Source organism: Oncorhynchus mykiss, chromosome 25 (genome assembly GCF_057628025.1).
Source record: "Oncorhynchus mykiss isolate SJ-2025 chromosome 25, ASM5762802v1, whole genome shotgun sequence".
In the NCBI taxonomy this organism is placed as follows: Eukaryota; Metazoa; Chordata; class Actinopteri; order Salmoniformes; family Salmonidae; genus Oncorhynchus; species Oncorhynchus mykiss.
The window spans coordinates 27,251,996-27,271,845 of NC_143046.1; the positions used below are offsets into that span (position 1 = coordinate 27,251,996).

The window sequence follows — 19,850 nt, forward strand, 5'->3', positions numbered from 1 at the left end:
TTTATGCTAATATATATATATAATTTTATGACATCAAAAACTAAATTGACCATGAAAACACATATCATACCTATGAATGAAACATAAATATTAGTATAGTCTACTACTCTTACCTCCTCTTTGTGGGGTAATGTCTGAGTCCTGTTAAACGTGTCATTTCCATTAATACTGATCAGTTCTGCATCTGCAGGTGGATACGGAGCGGGGAAAACCACTACGTCACTCTTCAGTGTGTCTGAGCTGAAACACACGTCATACTGCTGAGTAGATTTAGAGTAAGACCAGCTTCCGTCAGGGTGTGTGGTGATCATTGGGGCGCTGTACCTTCTGAAACTGTCCTCTGTCCTGTGGCATTTTACAGCTATTAAACTGATGAGGCTCAGTAAAAATATCACTGACACCGAGGCAATGGCGATCAACAAATACAGGTTTAAATCAGAGAAGTTTTCCTCCTTTCTCGGCACATTTCTGAATTGAGTCTGGATTTCACCTGTACTTTCAACCACCACTACATCAATAGACACAGTCGCTGACAGTGAGGGTTCTCCGTTATCAGAAACCAACACGACCAACGGGTGAGTTTTCAGGTCATTGTCACTCATTCTCCTCTTAGTCCTTAGTTCCCCGGTGCTGGTTCCGATTCGGAAGAGGTTGGTTCCCTTGGGCTCAGAGATGTGATAAGAAAGCAGCGCATTGTAGCCAGAGTCGGCGTCTACAGCCCTGATCTTGGCCACAAAGTAGCCCGCTTCAGCAGAATAGGGAACGTTCTCGGTGTTAACGGAGCCGTGCTCAGAATAGGGCGCGATAATCCCGGGACTGTTGTCATTCTCATCCAGGATAAAAACGTTCACAGTCACGTTGCTGCTGAGTGGAGGAACACCAGAGTCTGTGGCCTGAACTTTAAACTGGAAAGTTTTGATCTCCTCATAGTTAAAAGACTGCAAACTGATTATATCTCCAGTATCCGGGTTTATATTAGCCATTGTAGACAGCGGTGCTGATTTGCCGTTACTCTCTAAGAATGAGTAGGTCACTTGGCCATTTTCATTGACGTCAGAATCAAGTGCAGACACAGTTTTAATGACATCTCCTACCGGACTGTTCTCTTTCACATAAACATTAATCACGGGTTCTGAGAAGCGAGGAGCGTTGTCATTCACATCGGAAACATGTACAGTAATAACGCTGGTGCTGGAGAGAGGCGGGGTTCCTTCATCCGTAGCTGTGATGGTGACATTGTACTGAGAAGCGCTCTCTCTGTCAAGAGACCCGTCGACCACTAACGAATAATAGTTTTTATAGTTTGTCTCCAGTTTAAATGGGACTTTATTCACAATATCACAATCCACAATTCCATTTTTGCCATCATCTTTATCGAGGACTGACACTAGAGCGATGGCGGTGCCCACCTTACTGTCCTCCTTCACTGTGTCTAAGAGTGACGTCACAGTGATCTCAGGGGCATTGTCATTCATATCCATAACCTCTATCAATAATTTAGAGTGAGATGTCATGGGGGGTTGTGCCCCGTCATGAGCTTGTATACGGAGCTCAAAAGCATTGTCTTTCTCGAAGTCAATATTTCCTTCTACTGTTATCACTCCAGTCCGTTGATTAATTTGAAAAATGTTCAAAACATAATCTTGGTCTTTTTGTCTTAGGGAGTAAACGATTTCACAATTTGTTCCTTCGTCTGCGTCTGTCGCATTCAGAGTTATTACTGTCGTGCCAATTGGAATGTTTTCAAAAACACGAGTCTTATACAAATAACTGCTAAAAACTGGAGCGTTATCATTGATGTCCAAAACATTAACTACAATCTCTGATGTGCCCGACCTCGGTGGGTTGCCACCATCAATGGCGGTCAGTGTGAGCTTTATAACAGACTGTTTCTCTCGGTCTAACGCTTTCTGCAGCACTAAGTCAGCAGACACACTTTCTCCTCCCTTATGGACCGCTAAAGAAAAATAATCATTTGTGCTCAGCTTATATGTGCCCAATGCATTTCTACCACTATCGACATCTGACGCTTCAGACAGTGGGAACCTCGCCCCTGGTAAAGTGTTTTCTGTAATATCTAAGACCTGTGCCTTCGTAGTAAACGACGGAGCATTATCATTAACATCTAAAATAGTGATTTCTAGACGGTAAAGCTTCAACGGACTGTTTATAACGGCCTCTACACTGACTGTACATTTCGGAGACTTCACACAGAGCTCCTCTCTGTCTATTCTCTCATTTACATAGAGAACACCAGTCTTAAGATTTACATCGAAATACTTTCTCTTGGACCCGGTGACAATCTGAAACATACGAGACTCCAAATCCTGGACATTGAGGTTTAGATCCTTAGCGATATTTCCCACAGAAGTCCCTGGGTTTACCTCCTCTGAGACGGAATAGGAGAGCTGCCCGCACACCGCTTCCCAGTAACACTCCAGCAACACAAGCAATACATACGTCACAATAGAGCTCCTTCTGTTCGGTAAAGACATACTTCCATCGAATGTCAGCAACGCATAGATCCGAAAAGATTAGTATCCTTGAAAAAATCTTAGCATAGAAAATATATGTATCAAATCCAGCTGAATTTCTAAGCGGTAAACACCGGTATGGCCTGAGACAACCGTCTCTCTCTCGTCTTGCGTCTCTTTTTAACAAAGCCACAAAAATCTCCCCACTCTCTGAAACTGGGAGGGACCTCGAGACACGAAATAATATCTCAATGCCACGGTCAACAGTGACGCCGCGTGGGGAATGTACCAGCTTACAGCAACTCAGAAGATCCCAATACATTCCATGACACCCATCCAAACACAATAGAAGCATGACGACCATCACTTCTGAGCAGCATGTATGTGATGTTTCATATGAAATGCTACAAAACATAGGCAGGGCAAAAAAAAGCGTATCCAGTGCATTACGTGAAACAACAGGCAAAAACAGGTAGCCAAGACGGTGACAGATTTCAGAACCATGGGCAGCGCCTATATGTTTATCTTGACAGCGAGCAAAAGAGTACGGCATTTTTCCAACTTGTACAAGCAGGAAGATGTCTATAATTTAATTGAACATGCAAATGAGATAGAGAAGAAAAGTTCAAGTTCATCCAAAGGAAGACATTGAGAAAAACAACAAAACAACAAAAAAAAGGCTGATTAAAGGATGGATTTCTGGTTTAAGTGAAACTATGGTTCTTACCTGATCTTTGTTGGGTAATGTCTGAGTCCTGTTAAACGTGTCATTTCCGTTAATACTGATCAGTTCTGCATCTGCAGGTGGATACGGAGCGGGGAAAACCACTACGTCACTCTTCAGTGTGTCTGAGCTGAAACACACGTCATACTGCTGAGTAGATTTAGAGTAAGACCAGCTTCCGTCAGGGTGTGTGGTGATCATTGGGGCGCTGTACCTTCTGAAACTGTCCTCTGTCCTGTGGCATTTTACAGCTATTAAACTGATGAGGCTCAGTAAAAATATCACTGACACCGAGGCTATGGCGATCAACAAATATAGGTTTAAATCAGAGAAGTTTTCCTCCTTTCTCGGCACATTTCTGAATTGAGTCTGGATTTCACCTGTACTTTCAATCACCACTACATCAATAGACACAGTCGCTGACAGTGAGGGTTCTCCGTTATCAGAAACCAACACGACCAACGGGTGAGTTTTCAGGTCATTGTCACTCATTCTCCTCTTAGTCCTTAGTTCCCCGGTGCTGGTTCCGATTCGGAAGAGGTTGGTTCCCTTGGGCTCAGAGATGTGATAAGAAAGCAGCGCATTGTAGCCAGAGTCGGCGTCTACAGCCCTGATCTTGGCCACAAAGTAGCCCGCTTCAGCAGAATAGGGAACGTTCTGAGTATTAACGGAGCCGTGCTCAGAATAGGGCGCGAGAATCCCAGGACTGTTGTCATTCTCATCTAGGATAAAAACGTTCACAGTCACGTTGCTGCTGAGTGGAGGAACACCAGAGTCCGTGGCCTGAACTTTAAATTGGAAAGTTTTGATCTCCTCGTAGTTAAAAGACTGCAGACTGATTATATCTCCAGTATCTGAGTTTATATTAACCATTGTGGACAGAGGTGGTAATTTGCTGTTACTCTGTAAGAATGAGTAGGTCACTTGGCCATTTTCATTGACGTCAGAATCAAGTGCAGACACTGTTTTAATGACATCTACTGGACCGTTCTCCTTAACATAAATATTAATCACGGGTTCTGAGAAGTGAGGAGCGTTGTCATTTACATCAGAAACGTGTACAGTAATAACGCTGGTGCTGGAGAGAGGCGGCGCCCCTTCATCTGTAGCTATGACGGTAACATTATACTGAGAAGCGCTCTCTCTGTCAAGAGGCCCATCGACCACTAACGAATAATAGTTTTTGTAGTTTGTCTCTAATTTAAAAGGGACCTTATTCTTGACCTCACATTGAACCGCGCCATTTTTGCCACCATCTCTATCGAGGACGGACACGAGAGCAATAGCGGTGCCTTTCTTGGCGTTCTCCTTCACTGTGTCTAAGAGTGACGTCACAGTGAGCTCAGGGGCATTGTCGTTGAGGTCCACCACCTCTACCAAAACTTTACAGTGAGCTGCCATCGGGGGCTGGCCTCTGTCACTCGCCTGCACATGAATCTCAAAAGCAGGACTTTCCTCAAAATCAACCGCATCTTTAACTGTGATTGTTCCCGTTTTAGAATCGATTTGAAATCTCTCTAATATATGATCTTGGCCTTTAGTTCTAAGAGAGTACACTATTTCACTGTTTGTGCCCTCATCGATATCATTTGCATTCACATTTATTACTGTTGTTCCTATGGGCACGTTCTCGAAAACACGAGTCTTATACAAAGAGCTACTGAATATGGGCCGGTTATCATTATTATCTAAAACATGTATTTTTATTTCTGACGTGCCAGACCTCGGTGGATTTCCTCCATCAACAGCGGTCAGTGTGAGCTGAATAACGGGCTGTTTCTCTCGGTCTAAAGCTGTCTGCAGCACTAACTCCGCAGACACACTCTCTCCTCCTTTGTGGATATCAAGAGAGAAATATTCATTAGGACTAAGCTTGTATGTGCTAACCGTATTCTTTCCAACATCGACATCAGACGCTTCTAAAAGAGAGAATTTCGCTCCCGGTAATGTACTCTCAGCAATGTCCATACTCTGTGACTTTTCTGCAAAATACGGAGCATTATCATTAACATCTAAAATAGTTATTTCTAGACCGTAAAGCTTCAACGGACTGTTTATAACGGCCTCTACACTGACTGTACATTTCGGAGCCTTCACACAGAGCTCCTCTCTGTCTATTCTCTCATTCACATAGAGAACACCCGTCTTAAGATTTACCTCGAAATACTTTCTCTTGGACCCGGTGACAATCTGAAACATACGCGACTCCAAATCCTGGACATTGAGGTTTAGATCTTTAGCGATATTTCCCACAGAAGTCCCTGGGTTTACCTCCTCTGAGACGGAATAGGAGAGCTGCCCGCACACCGCTTCCCAGTAACACTCCATCAGCACAAGCAATACATACGTCACAATAGAGCTCCTTCTGTTCGGTAAAGACATACTTCCATCGAATGTCAGCAACGCATAGATCCGAAAAGATTAGTATCCTTGAAAAAATCTTAGCATAGAAAATATATGTATCAAATCCAGCTGAATTTCTAAGCGGTAAACACCGGTATGGCCTGAGACAACCGTCTCTCTCTCGTCTTGCGTCTCTTTTTAACAAAGCCACAAAAATCTCCCCACTCTCTGAAACTGGGAGGGACCTCGAGACACGAAATAATATCTCAATGCCACGGTCAACAGTGACGCCGCGTGGGGAATGTACCAGCTTACAGCAACTCAGAAGATCCCAATACATTCCATGACACCCATCCAAACACAATAGAAGCATGACGACCATCACTTCTGAGCAGCATGTATGTGATGTTTCATATGAAATGCTACAAAACATAGGCAGGGCAAAAAAAAGCGTATCCAGTGCATTACGTGAAACAACAGGCAAAAACAGGTAGCCAAGACGGTGACAGATTTCAGAACCATGGGCAGCGCCTATATGTTTATCTTGACAGCGAGCAAAAGAGTACGGCATTTTTCCAACTTGTACAAGCAGGAAGATGTCTATAATTTAATTGAACATGTAAATGAGATAGAGAAGAAAAGTTCAAGTTCATCCAAAGGAAGACATTGAGAAAAACAACAAAACAACAAAAAAAAGGCTGATTAAAGGATGGATTTCTGGTTTAAGTGAAACTATGGTTCTTACCTGATCTTTGTTGGGTAATGTCTGAGTCCTGTTAAACGTGTCATTTCCATTAATACTGATCAGTTCTGCATCTGCAGGTGGATACGGAGCGGGGAAAACCACTACGTCACTCTTCAGTGTGTCTGAGCTGTAACACACGTCATACTGCTGAGTAGATTTAGAGTAAGACCAGCTTCCATCAGGGTGTGTGGTGATCATTGGGGCGCTGTACCTTCTGAAACTGTCCTCTGTCCTGTGGCATTTTACAGCTATTAAACTGATGAGGCTCAATAAAAATATCACTGACACTGAGGCAATGGCGATCAACAAATACAGGTTTAAATCAGAGAAGTTCTCCTCCTTTCTCGGCACATTTCTGAATTGAGTCTGGATTTCACCTGTACTTTCAACCACCACTACATCAATAGACACAGTCGCTGACAGTGAGGGTTCTCCGTTATCAGAAACCAACACGACCAACGGGTGAGTTTTCAGGTCATTGTCACTCATTCTCCTCTTAGTCCTTAGTTCCCCGGTGCTGGTTCCGATTCGGAAGAGGTTGGTTCCCTTGGGCTCAGAGATGTGATAAGAAAGCAGCGCACTGTAGCCAGAGTCGGCGTCTACAGCCCTGATCTTGGCCACAAAGTAGCCCGCTTCAGCAGAATAGGGAACGTTCTCAGTGTTAACGGAGCCATGCTCAGAATAGGGTGCGAGAATCCCAGGACTGTTGTCATTCTCATCTAGGATAAAAACGTTCACAGTCACGTTGCTGCTGAGTGGAGGAACACCAGAGTCTGTGGCCTGAACTTTAAACTGGAAAGTTTTGATCTCCTCATAGTTAAAAGACTGCAGACTGATTATATCTCCAGTATCTGAGTTTATATTAACCATTGTAGACAGAGGTGGTAATTTGCTGCTACTCTGTAAGAGTGAGTAGGTCACTTGGCCATTTTCATTGACGTCAGAATCAAGTGCAGACACGGTTTTAATGACATCTACTGGAACGTTCTCCTTAACATAAATATTAATCACGGGTTCTGGGAAGTGAGGAGCGTTGTCATTTACATCAGAAACGTGTACAGTAATAACGCTGGTGCTGGAGAGAGGCGGCGCCCCTTCATCTGTAGCTATTACGGTAACATTATACTGAGAAGCGCTCTCTCTGTCAAGAGGCCCATCGACCACTAACGAATAATAGTTTTTGTAGTTTGTCTCTAATTTTAAAGGGACCTTATTCTTGACCTCACAATGAACCGCTCCATTTTTGCCACCATCTCTATCGAGGACGGACACGAGAGCAATAGCAGTGCCCATCTTGGCGTTCTCCTTCACTGTGTCTAAGAGTGACGTCACAGTGAGCTCAGGGGCATTGTCGTTGAGGTCCACCACCTCTACCAAAACTTTACAGTGAGCTGCCATCGGGGGCTGGCCTCTGTCACTCGCCTGCGCATGAATCTCAAAAGCAGGACTTTCCTCAAAATCAACCGTGCCTTTAACTGTGATTGTTCCCGTTTTAGAATCGATTTGAAATCTCTCTAATATATGATCTTGGCCTTTAGTTCTAAGAGAGTACACTATTTCACTGTTTGTGCCCTCATCGATATCATTTGCATTCACATTTATTACTGTTGTTCCTATGGGCACGTTCTCGAAAACACGAGTCTTATACAAAGAGCTACTGAATATAGGACGGTTATCATTAATATCTAAAACATTTATTTTTATTTCTGACGTGCCAGACCTCGGTGGATTTCCTCCATCAACAGCGGTCAGTGTGAGCTGAATAACGGGCTGTTTCTCTCGGTCTAAAGCTGTCTGCAGCACTAACTCCGCAGACACACTCTCTCCTCCTTTGTGGATATCAAGAGAGAAATATTCATTAGGACTAAGCTTGTATGTGATAACAGTATTCTTTCCAACATCGACATCAGACGCTTCTAAAAGAGAGAATTTCGCTCCCGGTAATGTACTCTCAGCAATGTCCATACTTTGTGACTTTTCAGCAAAATACGGAGCATTATCATTAACATCTAAAATAGTTATTTCTAGACGGTAAAGCTTCAACGGACTGTTTATAACAGCCTCTACACTGACTGTACATTTCGGAGCCTTCACACAGAGCTCCTCTCTGTCTATTCTCTCATTCACATAGAGAACACCAGTCTTCAGATTTACCTGAAAATACTTTCTCTTGGACCCGGTGACAATCTGAAACATACGCGACTCCAAATCCTGGACATTGAGGTTTAGATCTTTAGCGATATTTCCCACAGAAGTCCCTGGGTTTACCTCCTCTGAGACGGAATAGGAGAGCTGCCCGCACACCGCCTCCCAGTAACACTCCAGCAACACAAGCAATACATACGTCACAATAGAGCTCCTTCTACTCGGTAAAGACATCATTCCATCGAACGTTTGCCGAGCATTGATCCAAAAATAGAAATATCAGCAACAAAAATCTAAGCACAGAAAATATATGTCTCAAATCCAGCTGAATTACAACATGGTAAATGTTTTGGCCTCCAACCACCATCTCTCTCGTCTTGCTTCTTTTTGTAACAAAGCCCCGTGAATGCTCCTCACCCTGTGAAACTGGGAGGGGACTCGGAACTCGAAAGTAATATCTTAATACCATGGTCAACAGTGACGCCACGTGGTAATATTGAAGCGTACACCATACTAGAAAACCACATTATTCAAAGACATCCATACACAAATAAGCGGTTATTTTGCTCTAGGACAACCATAGGCCTCACAATACTCGTCTTAAGGTCCCCGGTAACAGTTGTAAAAAGTAATAGAAGTACAGTTCCAGCCAAAAGTATGGACACACCTACTCATTCAAGGATTTTTCTTTATTTTTACTATTTTCTACATTGTAGAACAATAGTGAAGACATCAAAAATATGAAATAAAACATATGGAATCATGAAGTACCAAAAAAGTGTTAATCAACTCAAAATATATTTTACATTTTGTTTATTCAAAGTAGCCACACTTCACCTTGATGACAGCTTTCCACACTCTTGGCATTCTCTCAACCAGCTTCATGAGGAATGTTTTTTCCAACAGTCCTGAAGGAGTTGCCACATATGCTGAGCACTTGTTGGTGGCTTTTCCTTCACTCTGCGGTCCAACTCATCCCAAACCATCTCAATTCAATTGAGTTTAGGTGATTGTGGAGACCAGGTCATCTGATTCAGCACTCCATCACTCTCCTTGGTCAAATAGCACTTACACCGCCTGGAGGTGGGTTTGGGGTCATTGTCCTGTTGAATAACAAATTATAGTCCCACTAAGCACAAACCAGATGGGATGGTGTATTGCTGCAGAATGCTGTGGAAGCCATGCTGGTTAAGTGTGCCTTGAATTCTAAATAAATCACTGACAGTGTCACCAGCAAAGCTCACCCACACCATCACACCTCCATGCTTCATGGTGGGAACCACACATGCAGAGATCATCCGTTCACTTACTCTGCGTCTCACAAAGACAGAACAGTTGATGTTGAGATGTGTCTGGTACTTTAACTCTGTGAAGCATTTATTTGGGCTGCAATTACTGAGGTACAGTTAACTCTAATTAACTTATCCTCTGCAGCAGAGGTAACTATGAGACTTCCTTTCCTGTGGCGGTCCTCATGAGAGCCAGTTTCATCATAGCGCTTGATGGTTTTTGCAACTGAACTTGCATAAACTTTAAAAGATTTTGAAATGTGGACTCACGAGTGGCACAGGCATCTAAGACACTGCATCACAGTGCTAGCTGTGCCACTAGAAATTCTGGGTTTGAGTTCAGGCTCTGTCGCAGCCGGCTGCGACCGGGAGACCCATGGGGCGGTGCACAATTGGCCCAGTGTCGTCGGGGTTAGGGGAGGGTTTGTACTATCATGCACTAGCGACTCCTATAGGGGGCTGACACGGTCGCCAGGTGTACGGTGTTTCTTCCGACACTTTGGTGTGGCTGGCATCCGAGTTAAGTGGGCATTGTGTCAAGAAGCAGTGCGGCTTGGTTGGGTTGTGTATCGGAGGACGCACGACTCTCGACCTTTGCCTCTCCCGAGTATGTACGGGAGTTGCTGCGATGAGAAAAGACTAGCTACCAATTGGATACCACGAAAATGAGGTAAAAAAAATAAAAAATAGTTTGTTTATATTAAGCATTGACTGACCTTCATGTTTTAAAGTAATTGATGGACTGTCATTTATCTTTGCTTAGTTGAGCTGTTCTTGCCATAATATGGACTTGGTCTTTTACCAAATAGGGATATCTTTTGTTGGCACAACACAACTGATTGGCTCAAATGCATTAAGAAGGAAAGAAATTCCACAAATGAACTTTTAACAAGGAACACCTGTTAATTGAAATGCATTCCAGGTTGCATCCATGCATTCCATTACCTCATGAAGTTGGTTGAGAGAATGCCAAGAGTGTGCAAAGTTGTCATCAAGGCAAAGGGTGGCTATTTTGAAGAATCCAAATTCAAAAAATATTTTAATTTGTTTAACACTTTTTTGGTTACTACATAATCCCATATGTGTTATTACATTGTTTTGATGGCTTCACTATTATTCTACAATGCAGAAAATAGACAAATATGTACAAAAAAAACCTTGAATGAGTAGGTGTGTCCAAACTATTGACTGGTTCTATATTTATAGCGACTGTTTAAGGACAAAAATAAGGGGATAACTAATCAAATAAAGACGGTACAGAAAACCTATTTCATAACACAGTCTGCTGAATTTGAAAGATAACTTTTCTTTCATTTTGTTTTCGGCAAAAATGAAAACGTGGCTCTGTTTCGCCAATGGATTGAGGTTTCACCATTTGTCTCAATAAAGAATTCTGCGTTCGACGAGCGTTGTGCGATATGCACACCCAGTTACAAGCCTGCTACAATTAGCGGCAGGCGGTCCAGCAATATCCACCGTCCAAGTACGGATGAAGCCTGAGCTGGAATGTGAAGCTCACTGAATATGGTTAGCTTTAGAAAACCCTGAATACATCTAGCTTGCTTCATAGCATACCCATCAGCTCTTATGCTAAATTATATTTCCGAAAAACCTGCAAGAGAGGGTGAATCGTTTCCGCACTATGGACAGCGCGTCCAAGTTTCTCTTCAATGTGGGAAAATAGCAAGCAAGTTTAACATCTTAAATAGGCAGTGATATGTCTATAATTTCACTGTTCATTCAAATAAGATAACGAGGCAAATAACAAAGTTAACCAAAAACATTGAAAATCAAAACAAAGCGACAAAGACATGTTTAGGATAGAAGGAAAACGAATTTCTGTGTTAAAACTACAGTTCTTACCTTGTCTTTGTTGGGTAATGTCTGAGTCCTGTTAAACGTGTCATTTCCGTTAATACTGATCAGTTCTGCATCTGCAGGTGGATACGGAGCGGGGAAAACCACTACGTCACTCTTCAGTGTGTCTGAGCTGAAACACACGTCATACTGCTGAGTAGATTTAGAGTAAGACCAGCTTCCGTCAGGGTGTGTGGTGATCATTGGGGCGCTGTACCTTCTGAAACTGTCCTCTGTCCTGTGGCATTTTACAACTATTAAACTGATGAGGCTCAGTAAAAATATCACTGACACCGAGGCTATGGCGATCAACAAATACAGGTTTAGATCAGAGAAGTTCTCCTCCTTTCTCGGCACATTTCTGAATTGAGTCTGGATTTCACCTGTACTTTCAACCACCACTACATCCATAGATACAGTCGCTGACAGTGAGGGTTCTCCGTTATCAGAAACCAACACGACCAACGGGTGAGTTTTCAGGTCATTGTCACTCATTCTCCTCTTAGTCCTTAGTTCCCCGGTGCTGGTTCCGATTCGGAAGAGGTTGGTTCCCTTGGGCTCAGAGATGTGATAAGAAAGCAGCGCATTGTAACCAGAGTCGGCGTCTACAGCCCTGATCTTGGCCACAAAGTAGCCCGCTTCAGCAGAATAGGGAACGTTCTCGGTGTTAACGGAGCCGTGCTCCGAATAGGGCGCGATAATCCCAGGACTGTTGTCATTCTCATCCAGGATAAAAACGTTCACAGTCACGTTGCTGCTGAGTGGAGGAACACCAGAGTCTGTGGCCTGAACTTTAAACTGGAAAGTTTTTATCTCCTCATAGTTAAAAGACTGCAGACTGATTATATCTCCAGTATGAGAGTTTAAATTCACAAATGATGATATTGGAACACTTATATTTAATAATGAATACGTCATCTTTGCATTTTCATCTGAATCTGGGTCAAAAGCAGACATCGTATAAATGACGTCTCCTACCGGACTGTTCTCTTTCACATAAACATTAATCACGGGTTCTGAGAATAGAGGAGCGTTGTCATTTACATCAGAAACGTGTACAGTAATAACGCTGGTGCTGGAGAGAGTCGGGGTCCCTTTATCCGTAGCTGTGAAGGTGACATTATACATAGAAGCGCTCTCCCTGTCCAGAGGCCCGTCGACCACTAACGAATAATAGTTTTCATAGTTTGTCTCCAGTTTAAATGGGACTTTATTCACAATATCACAATTCACTATTCCATTTTTGCCACCATCTTTATCGAGGACGGACACGAGAGCAATAGCAGTGCCCAACTTGGCGTTCTCCTTCACTGTGTCTAAGAGTGACGTCACAGTGATGTCAGGGGCATTGTCGTTGAGGTCCACCACCTCTACCAACACTTTACAGTGAGCTGCCATCGGGGGCTGGCCTCTGTCACTCACTTCTGCACGGATCTCAAAGGCAGGACTTTTTTCGAAATCTATATGCCCTTTAACTGTGATTGTTCCCGTTTTAGAATCGATTTGAAATCTATCTAATATATGACCTTGGCCTTTACTTCTTAGCGAATACACCATTTCACTGTTCATGCCTTCATCGACATCAGACGCATTCAGAGTGATTACTTTTGTCCCTATTGCGACGTTTTCGAAAAGTCGAGTCTTATACAACGAGATACTAAAAACCGGAGCGTTATCATTGATGTCCAAAACATTAACTACAATCTCTGATGTGGCCGACCTCGGTGGGTTGCCACCATCAATGGCCGTCAGTGTGAGCTTTATAACAGACTGTTTCTCTCGGTCTAACGCTTTCTGCAGCACTAAGTCAGCAGACACACTTTCTCCTCCTTTGTGTATATCAAGAGCGAAGTATTCATTAGGGCTAAGCATGTATGTACTAACAGAATTTTTACCCACATCCGCATCATTTGCCTCTGCTAGGGCGAATCTCAAGCCTGGTAATGTATTCTCTGCTATATTGATACTTTGTGATTTTTCAATAAACGACGGAGCATTATCGTTAACATCTAAAATAGTGATTTCTAGACGGTAAAGCTTCAACGGACTGTTTATAACGGCCTCTACACTGACTGTACATTTCAGAGCCTTCACACAGAGCTCCTCTCTGTCTATTCTCTCATTCACATAGAGAACACCAGTCTTTAGATTTACCTCGAAATACTGTCTCTTGGACCCGGTGACAATCTGAAACATACGCGACTCCAAATCCTGGACATTGAGGTTTAGATCCTTAGCGATATTTCCCACAGAAGTCCCTGGGTTTACCTCCTCTGAGACGGAATAGGAGAGCTGCCCGCACACCGCTTCCCAGTAACACTCCAGCAGCACAAGCACTACATACGTCACAATAGAGCTCCTTATATTCGGTGAAGACATAATTCCATCGAACATGAGCCACATATAGATCCGAAGAGATGAAATTACATTTAAAACAATCAAGATTATGAAGAAGTTATTTGTCAAATTCGGATGCAATTGTGGAAGGTAGAAACAGACTGATCTTGATGCCGACTATTCGCTGTCTCGTCCTGCGTCTCTTTGTAACAATGCAGCAAGACATGTTCTCACCCTGTGAAGGCGGGATGGGCCTCTTAACGCCCGTGACCATTTCTCACACTAACGGTCAACAGTGACGCCAAGTGGTGAAAACTGTGACATACTCCAATCATGAAGCGTAGAAATGCAATTGCCTGCAAAACCAGCAGATACGGTGTATTATGCATGTTCCACCAGAGAGCACGAATCCAATAATCAAATCTAAACACTTAACAACACTGAACATGAATTTCTGAAAATGGGGTGTATCTTGTAGGCAAAATGTAGTTCTAGCTTTCAGCACCACGGACAGCACTAGCAGCCTATGCAGTTAAAAACTCAGTCCGGTTGAAAAACGTGTGTGTGTGTGTGTGTGTGTGTGTGTGTGTGTGTGTGTGTGTGTGTGTGTGTGTGTGTGTGTGTGTGTGTGTGTGTGTGTGTGTTCGCATAATCGGCAATAATAGTAATTCAGAGTTACTGTATGTAGGCTATGATAATGAGTAATACACTCCAACCAACAGCAGGCATTAAACCCTTATGGATGACTTAAGTATATTTATATCTCTCTATCTAGTTCCCCTCTTCTATCCCCCTCTCAGGAGCGTAAGCCTGAAGTAGGATGGTGTGGTGACACCTATCTATCTATCTACATTCCCAGTGACAACTATTCCATTTCTACCTAATATAGCCAGTAAGGCACCTTGGCTTGCTATTAATGGAAGGCTGACCATAACTTACTGTTATATCATTACTAGTGATCTGTAATACTGTAGGGTAGATAGGCACAACACTGTATGTGTCTAACTAAGAACATGTACAGTACCAGTCAAAAGTTTGGACACACCTACACATTCCAGGGTTTTTCTTTACTTGTACTATTTTCTACGTTGTAGAATAATAGTGAAAAAATCTAAACATGGAAATAACAAATATGGAATCCTGTAGTAACCAAAAAAGTGTTAAATATATTTTAGATTCTTCAACCCCAAATCAGATGATTCTGTACTGTGTAGGAGATCAAGTTGAGTGTGTGTGCGTGTTAGGGCTGCATAACTAATCAAATTCACACAGAAATCACATGTTGACATGTGCAATATCCATATCCATCCTCCTAGTCCTAGTTCTATTTCTAGTTCTAGAACTTTTTCAACAGGACAATGACACAACACACTTCCTGGCTGTGTAAGGGCTATTTGACCAAGAAGGAGAGTGATGGAATGCTGCATCACATGACCTGGCCTCCACAATAACCTGTCCTCAACCCAATTGAGATGGTTTGCGATGAGTTGGTGTAACGGTTCTCTTGGGGTGAAGTAGAAGCGGACCAAAATGCAGCGTGGTGGTTATTCATGGTTTTTAACGAAGAAAAACTATACATGAATAAACTAACAAAACAATAAATGTGAGACAACCTAAACAGCCTATCTGGTGACAACAAACACAAAGACAGGAACAATCACCCATGAAACACTCAAAGAATATGGCTGCCTAAATATGGTTCCCAATCAGAGACAACGATAAACACCTGCCTCTGATTGAGAACCACTCCAGACAGCCATAGACTATGCTAGATACCCCTACTATACTACAAACCCAATACCTAACAAAAACCCCAAGACAAAACACACCACATACAAAACCCATGTCACACCCTGGCCTGACCAAATTACTAAAGAAAACACAAAATACTAAGACCAGGGCATGACAGTTGGACTGCAGAGTGAAGGAAAAGTAGCCAACAAGTGCTCAACATATGTGGGAACTCCTTCAAGACTGTTGGAAAAGCATTCCAGGTGAAGCTGGTTGAGAGAATGCCAAGAGTGTGCAAAGCTGTCATCACGGCAAGGGGTGTTTACTTTAAATCATCTCAAATATAAAATATATTTAGATTTGTTTAACACTTTTTTGGTTACTACATGATTCCATTTGTTTTATTTCATAGTTTTGATATCTTCATTATTATTCTACAATGTAGAAAATAGTAAAAATAAAGAAAACCCTTTGAATGAGTAGGTGTGTCCAAACCTTTGACTGGTACTGTATGTCAGTATACCAGGGAGGAACATTCAATAAATAGACAACAACCTCCCACCTCTCTTTACCCCTCTTGCACCCCCTCTCCTCACTCTATCGCTTTCTCTCTCTCTCTCTCTATATATATATATATATATATATATATATATATATATATAACACACACACACACACACACACACACACACACACACACACACACACACACACACACACACACACACACATAGACACAGACACAAGCTGATGGGCATAATTGTTTTCCTGCTCATTGATGCAGGACCAGTTGTGGTCTGCTCTTTCAACAGATTTCTGGGTATTTTGGTGTATTTTTTTGTATGTTACCCTGTATCTCCACAGAGACAGTGGTTAGGAGTTTACGGACGTTTGGTTATGTATAATCCAAGGATTAGGCCCTGGGTGCAGAGGCTCTTGTCCCATTTCCATTCAGTTGGAAACATGAAATATGATTTGAAATATTAATCATCATCATATTCCGAAGTCATAATCTTCTTCTCCCTATGCCCAATAGAAATAATAACTAGGCAGGTCTGACCCCATCAGAGGATTTCTAGGTCACAATGGGAGAGACCAGAACAGACACATAACAGTATGGGCCTACATGCACAAGAATTAGTCATTCTTGCACGTACGTACTGCTCTCTCTGCTACACACACACACACACACACACACACACACGGGCTGCACTATATGGGCCACTTTTTTTAACCAAATATTGCAACTAACCAAACGTTTTCTGTAGTTGCGTTTTCTGTAGTTGCGAATTTTGGACCATTCCTCTTTACAAAATTGTTTCAGTTCAGCAATATTCTTGTCTGGTGTGAACTGCTCTCTTGAGGTCATGCCACAGCACCTCAATCAGGTTGAGGTCAGGACTCTGACTGGGCCACTCCAGAAGGCTTATATTCTTCTGTTGAAGCCATTATGTTGTTGATTTACTTTTGTGTTTTGGGTCGTTTTCCTGTTGCATCACTTAACTTCTGTTGAGCTTCAATTGGCGGACAGATAACCTAACATTCTCTTGCAAAATGTCTTGATAAACTTGGGAATTCATTTTTCAGACGATGATAGCAAGCTGTCCAGGCCCTGAGGCAGCAAAGCAGCCCCAAACCATGATGCTCCCTCCACCATACTTTACAGTTGGGATGAGGTTTTGATGTTGGTGTGTTGTGCCTTTTTTTCTCCACACATAGTGTTGTGTGCTCCTTCCAAACAACTCAACTGTAGTTTCATCTGTCCACAGAATATTTTGCCAGTAGCACTGTGGAACATCCAGGTGCACTTTTGCAAACTTCAGGCGTGCAGTAATGTTTTTTTTGGACAGCAGTGGCTTCTTCCGTAGTGTTCTCCCATGAACGCCATTCTTGTTTAGTGTTTAATGTATCATAGACTCGTCAACAGAGATGTTAGCATGTTCCAGAGATTTCTGTAAGTCTTTAGCTGACACTCTAGGATTCTTCTTAACCTCATTGAGCATTCTGCGCTGTGCTCTTGCAGTTATCTTTGCAGGACGGCCACTCCTAGGGAGAATAGCAACAGTGCTGAACTTTCTCAATTTATAGACTATTTGTCTTGCCGTGGACTGATGAACATCAAGGCTTTTAGAGATACTTTTGTAACCCTTTCCAGCTTTATGCAAGTCAACAATTCTTAATCTTAGGTCTTCTGAGATCTCTTTTGTTTGAGGCATGGTTCACATCAGGCACTGCTTCTTCTGAATAGCAATATCAAATTTTGTGAGTGTTTTTTATAGGGCAAGGCAACTTTAACCAACATCTCCAATCTCGTCTCATTGATTGGACTCCAGGTTAAGTGTCGCCTGACTACAATTAGCTTTTGGAGAAGTCATTAGCCAAGGGGTTCAAATACTCCTTCAAATACTTTTTCCAACCTACACTGTGAATGTTTAAATTATGTATTCAATATAGACAAGAAAAATACATTAGTTTGTGTGTTAATAGTTTCACCGCAGCATGTTTGTCTATTGTCTATTGTTGTGACTTAGAAGATCAGATCACATTTTATGACCAATTCATGCAGAAATCCAGATAATTCCAAAGGGTTCACATACTTTTTCTTGCCACTGTAAAGCGTACGAAGACACAGCTGAACTACACTCCCTTAACCTTTAACAAAGGAAACTCAAGCGGAAGAGATGCTTTCATATCCCACACTTTCAGATGCACAAGTGTCTGAAAGACAATAATGAGTATGTGTTGTGGCGTTGTAGTCATTCACCAGGGAAAAGGGATTTCATATCTACTCAGCACTTAGTGACCTATCAACATTCCAATATAGCCCTGCCTCGTGGTTATTTAATTGTGTCAGGAGGGTAAGTGCCTTCATATAATGTCATCAATTTATACAACACTTTCAAAAAATCTCAAAGCGCTTTAAAGCACAAAAAAAGAAAAGTGGTTTAGAAAAACAACATCCTAACAACATCACATCATGACATCATAACATCAAAACATCAAGACATCATAACATCATGACATCATGGCATCAAGACATCATAACATCATGACATCATGACATCATAACATCATGACATCATAACATCATAACATCATGACATCATAACATCAAGACATCATAACATCAAGACATCATAACATCCTAACAACATCACATCATGACATCATAACATCATAACATCATGACATCAAGACATCATAACATCATGACATCATAACATCATGACATCAAGACATCATAACATCATGACATCATAACATCCTAACAACATCACATCATGACATCATAACATCATAACATCATGACATCATAACATCATAACATCATAACATCATGACATCATGACATCAAGACATCAAGACATCATAACATCATGACATCATAACATCATGACATCATAACATCCTAACAACATCACATCATGACATCATAACATCATAACATCATGACATCAAGACATCATAACATCATGACATCAAGACATCATAACATCATGACATCATGACATCATAACATCATGACATCATGACATCAAGACATCATAACATCATGACATCAAAACATCCTAACAACATCACATCATGACATCATAACATCATAACATCATGACATCAAGACATCATAACATCATGACATCATAACATAATGACATCAAGACATCATAACATAATGACATCATAACATCCTAACAACATCAAATCATGACATCATAACATCATAACATCATGACATCATAACATCATAACACCATGACATCAAGACATCATAACATCATGACATCATAACATCATGACGTCATGACATCAAGACATCATAACATCATGACATCAAAACATCCTAACAACATCACATCATGACATCATAACATCATAACATCATGACATCAAGACATCATAACATCATGACATCATAACATCATGACATCAAGACATCATGACATCAAGACATCATAACATCATGACATCATAACATCCTAACAACATCACATCATGACATCATAACATCATGACATCATAACATCATAACATCATGACATCATGACATCAAGACATCATAACATCATGACATCATAACATCATGACATCATAACATCCTAACAACATCACATCATGACATCATAACATCATAACATCATGACATCATAACATCATAACATCATGACATCAAGACATCATAACATCATGACATCATAACATCATGA

General features: G+C 41.8%; 1 protein-coding gene and 1 pseudogene across 9 annotated transcripts in view; both read right to left on the reverse strand.

Moving 5' to 3' along the window:
- The window catches only part of LOC110504859 (protocadherin alpha-C2), a 184,893-nt gene that overhangs the window by 87,468 nt on the left and 77,575 nt on the right, over positions 1-19,850 (reverse strand). The window contains exon 1 of one of the 9 annotated variants that reach the window (XM_090219550.1): positions 6,287-8,419. The exons of 6 other annotated variants lie outside the window; for them this stretch is intronic. In XM_090219550.1, coding sequence (XP_090075676.1) covers positions 6,287-8,251 — 1,965 coding nt within the window. In that variant the 5' untranslated portion in view covers positions 8,252-8,419. Of the gene's footprint in view, positions 1-113; positions 2,673-3,201; positions 5,760-6,286; positions 8,420-19,850 lie in introns of those variants that run through there. 2 more of the 9 variants (XM_036969647.2, XM_036969646.2) reach the window with 2 other exon arrangements.
- Positions 8,903-14,107, reverse strand: LOC118945980 (protocadherin alpha-8 pseudogene; annotated as a pseudogene).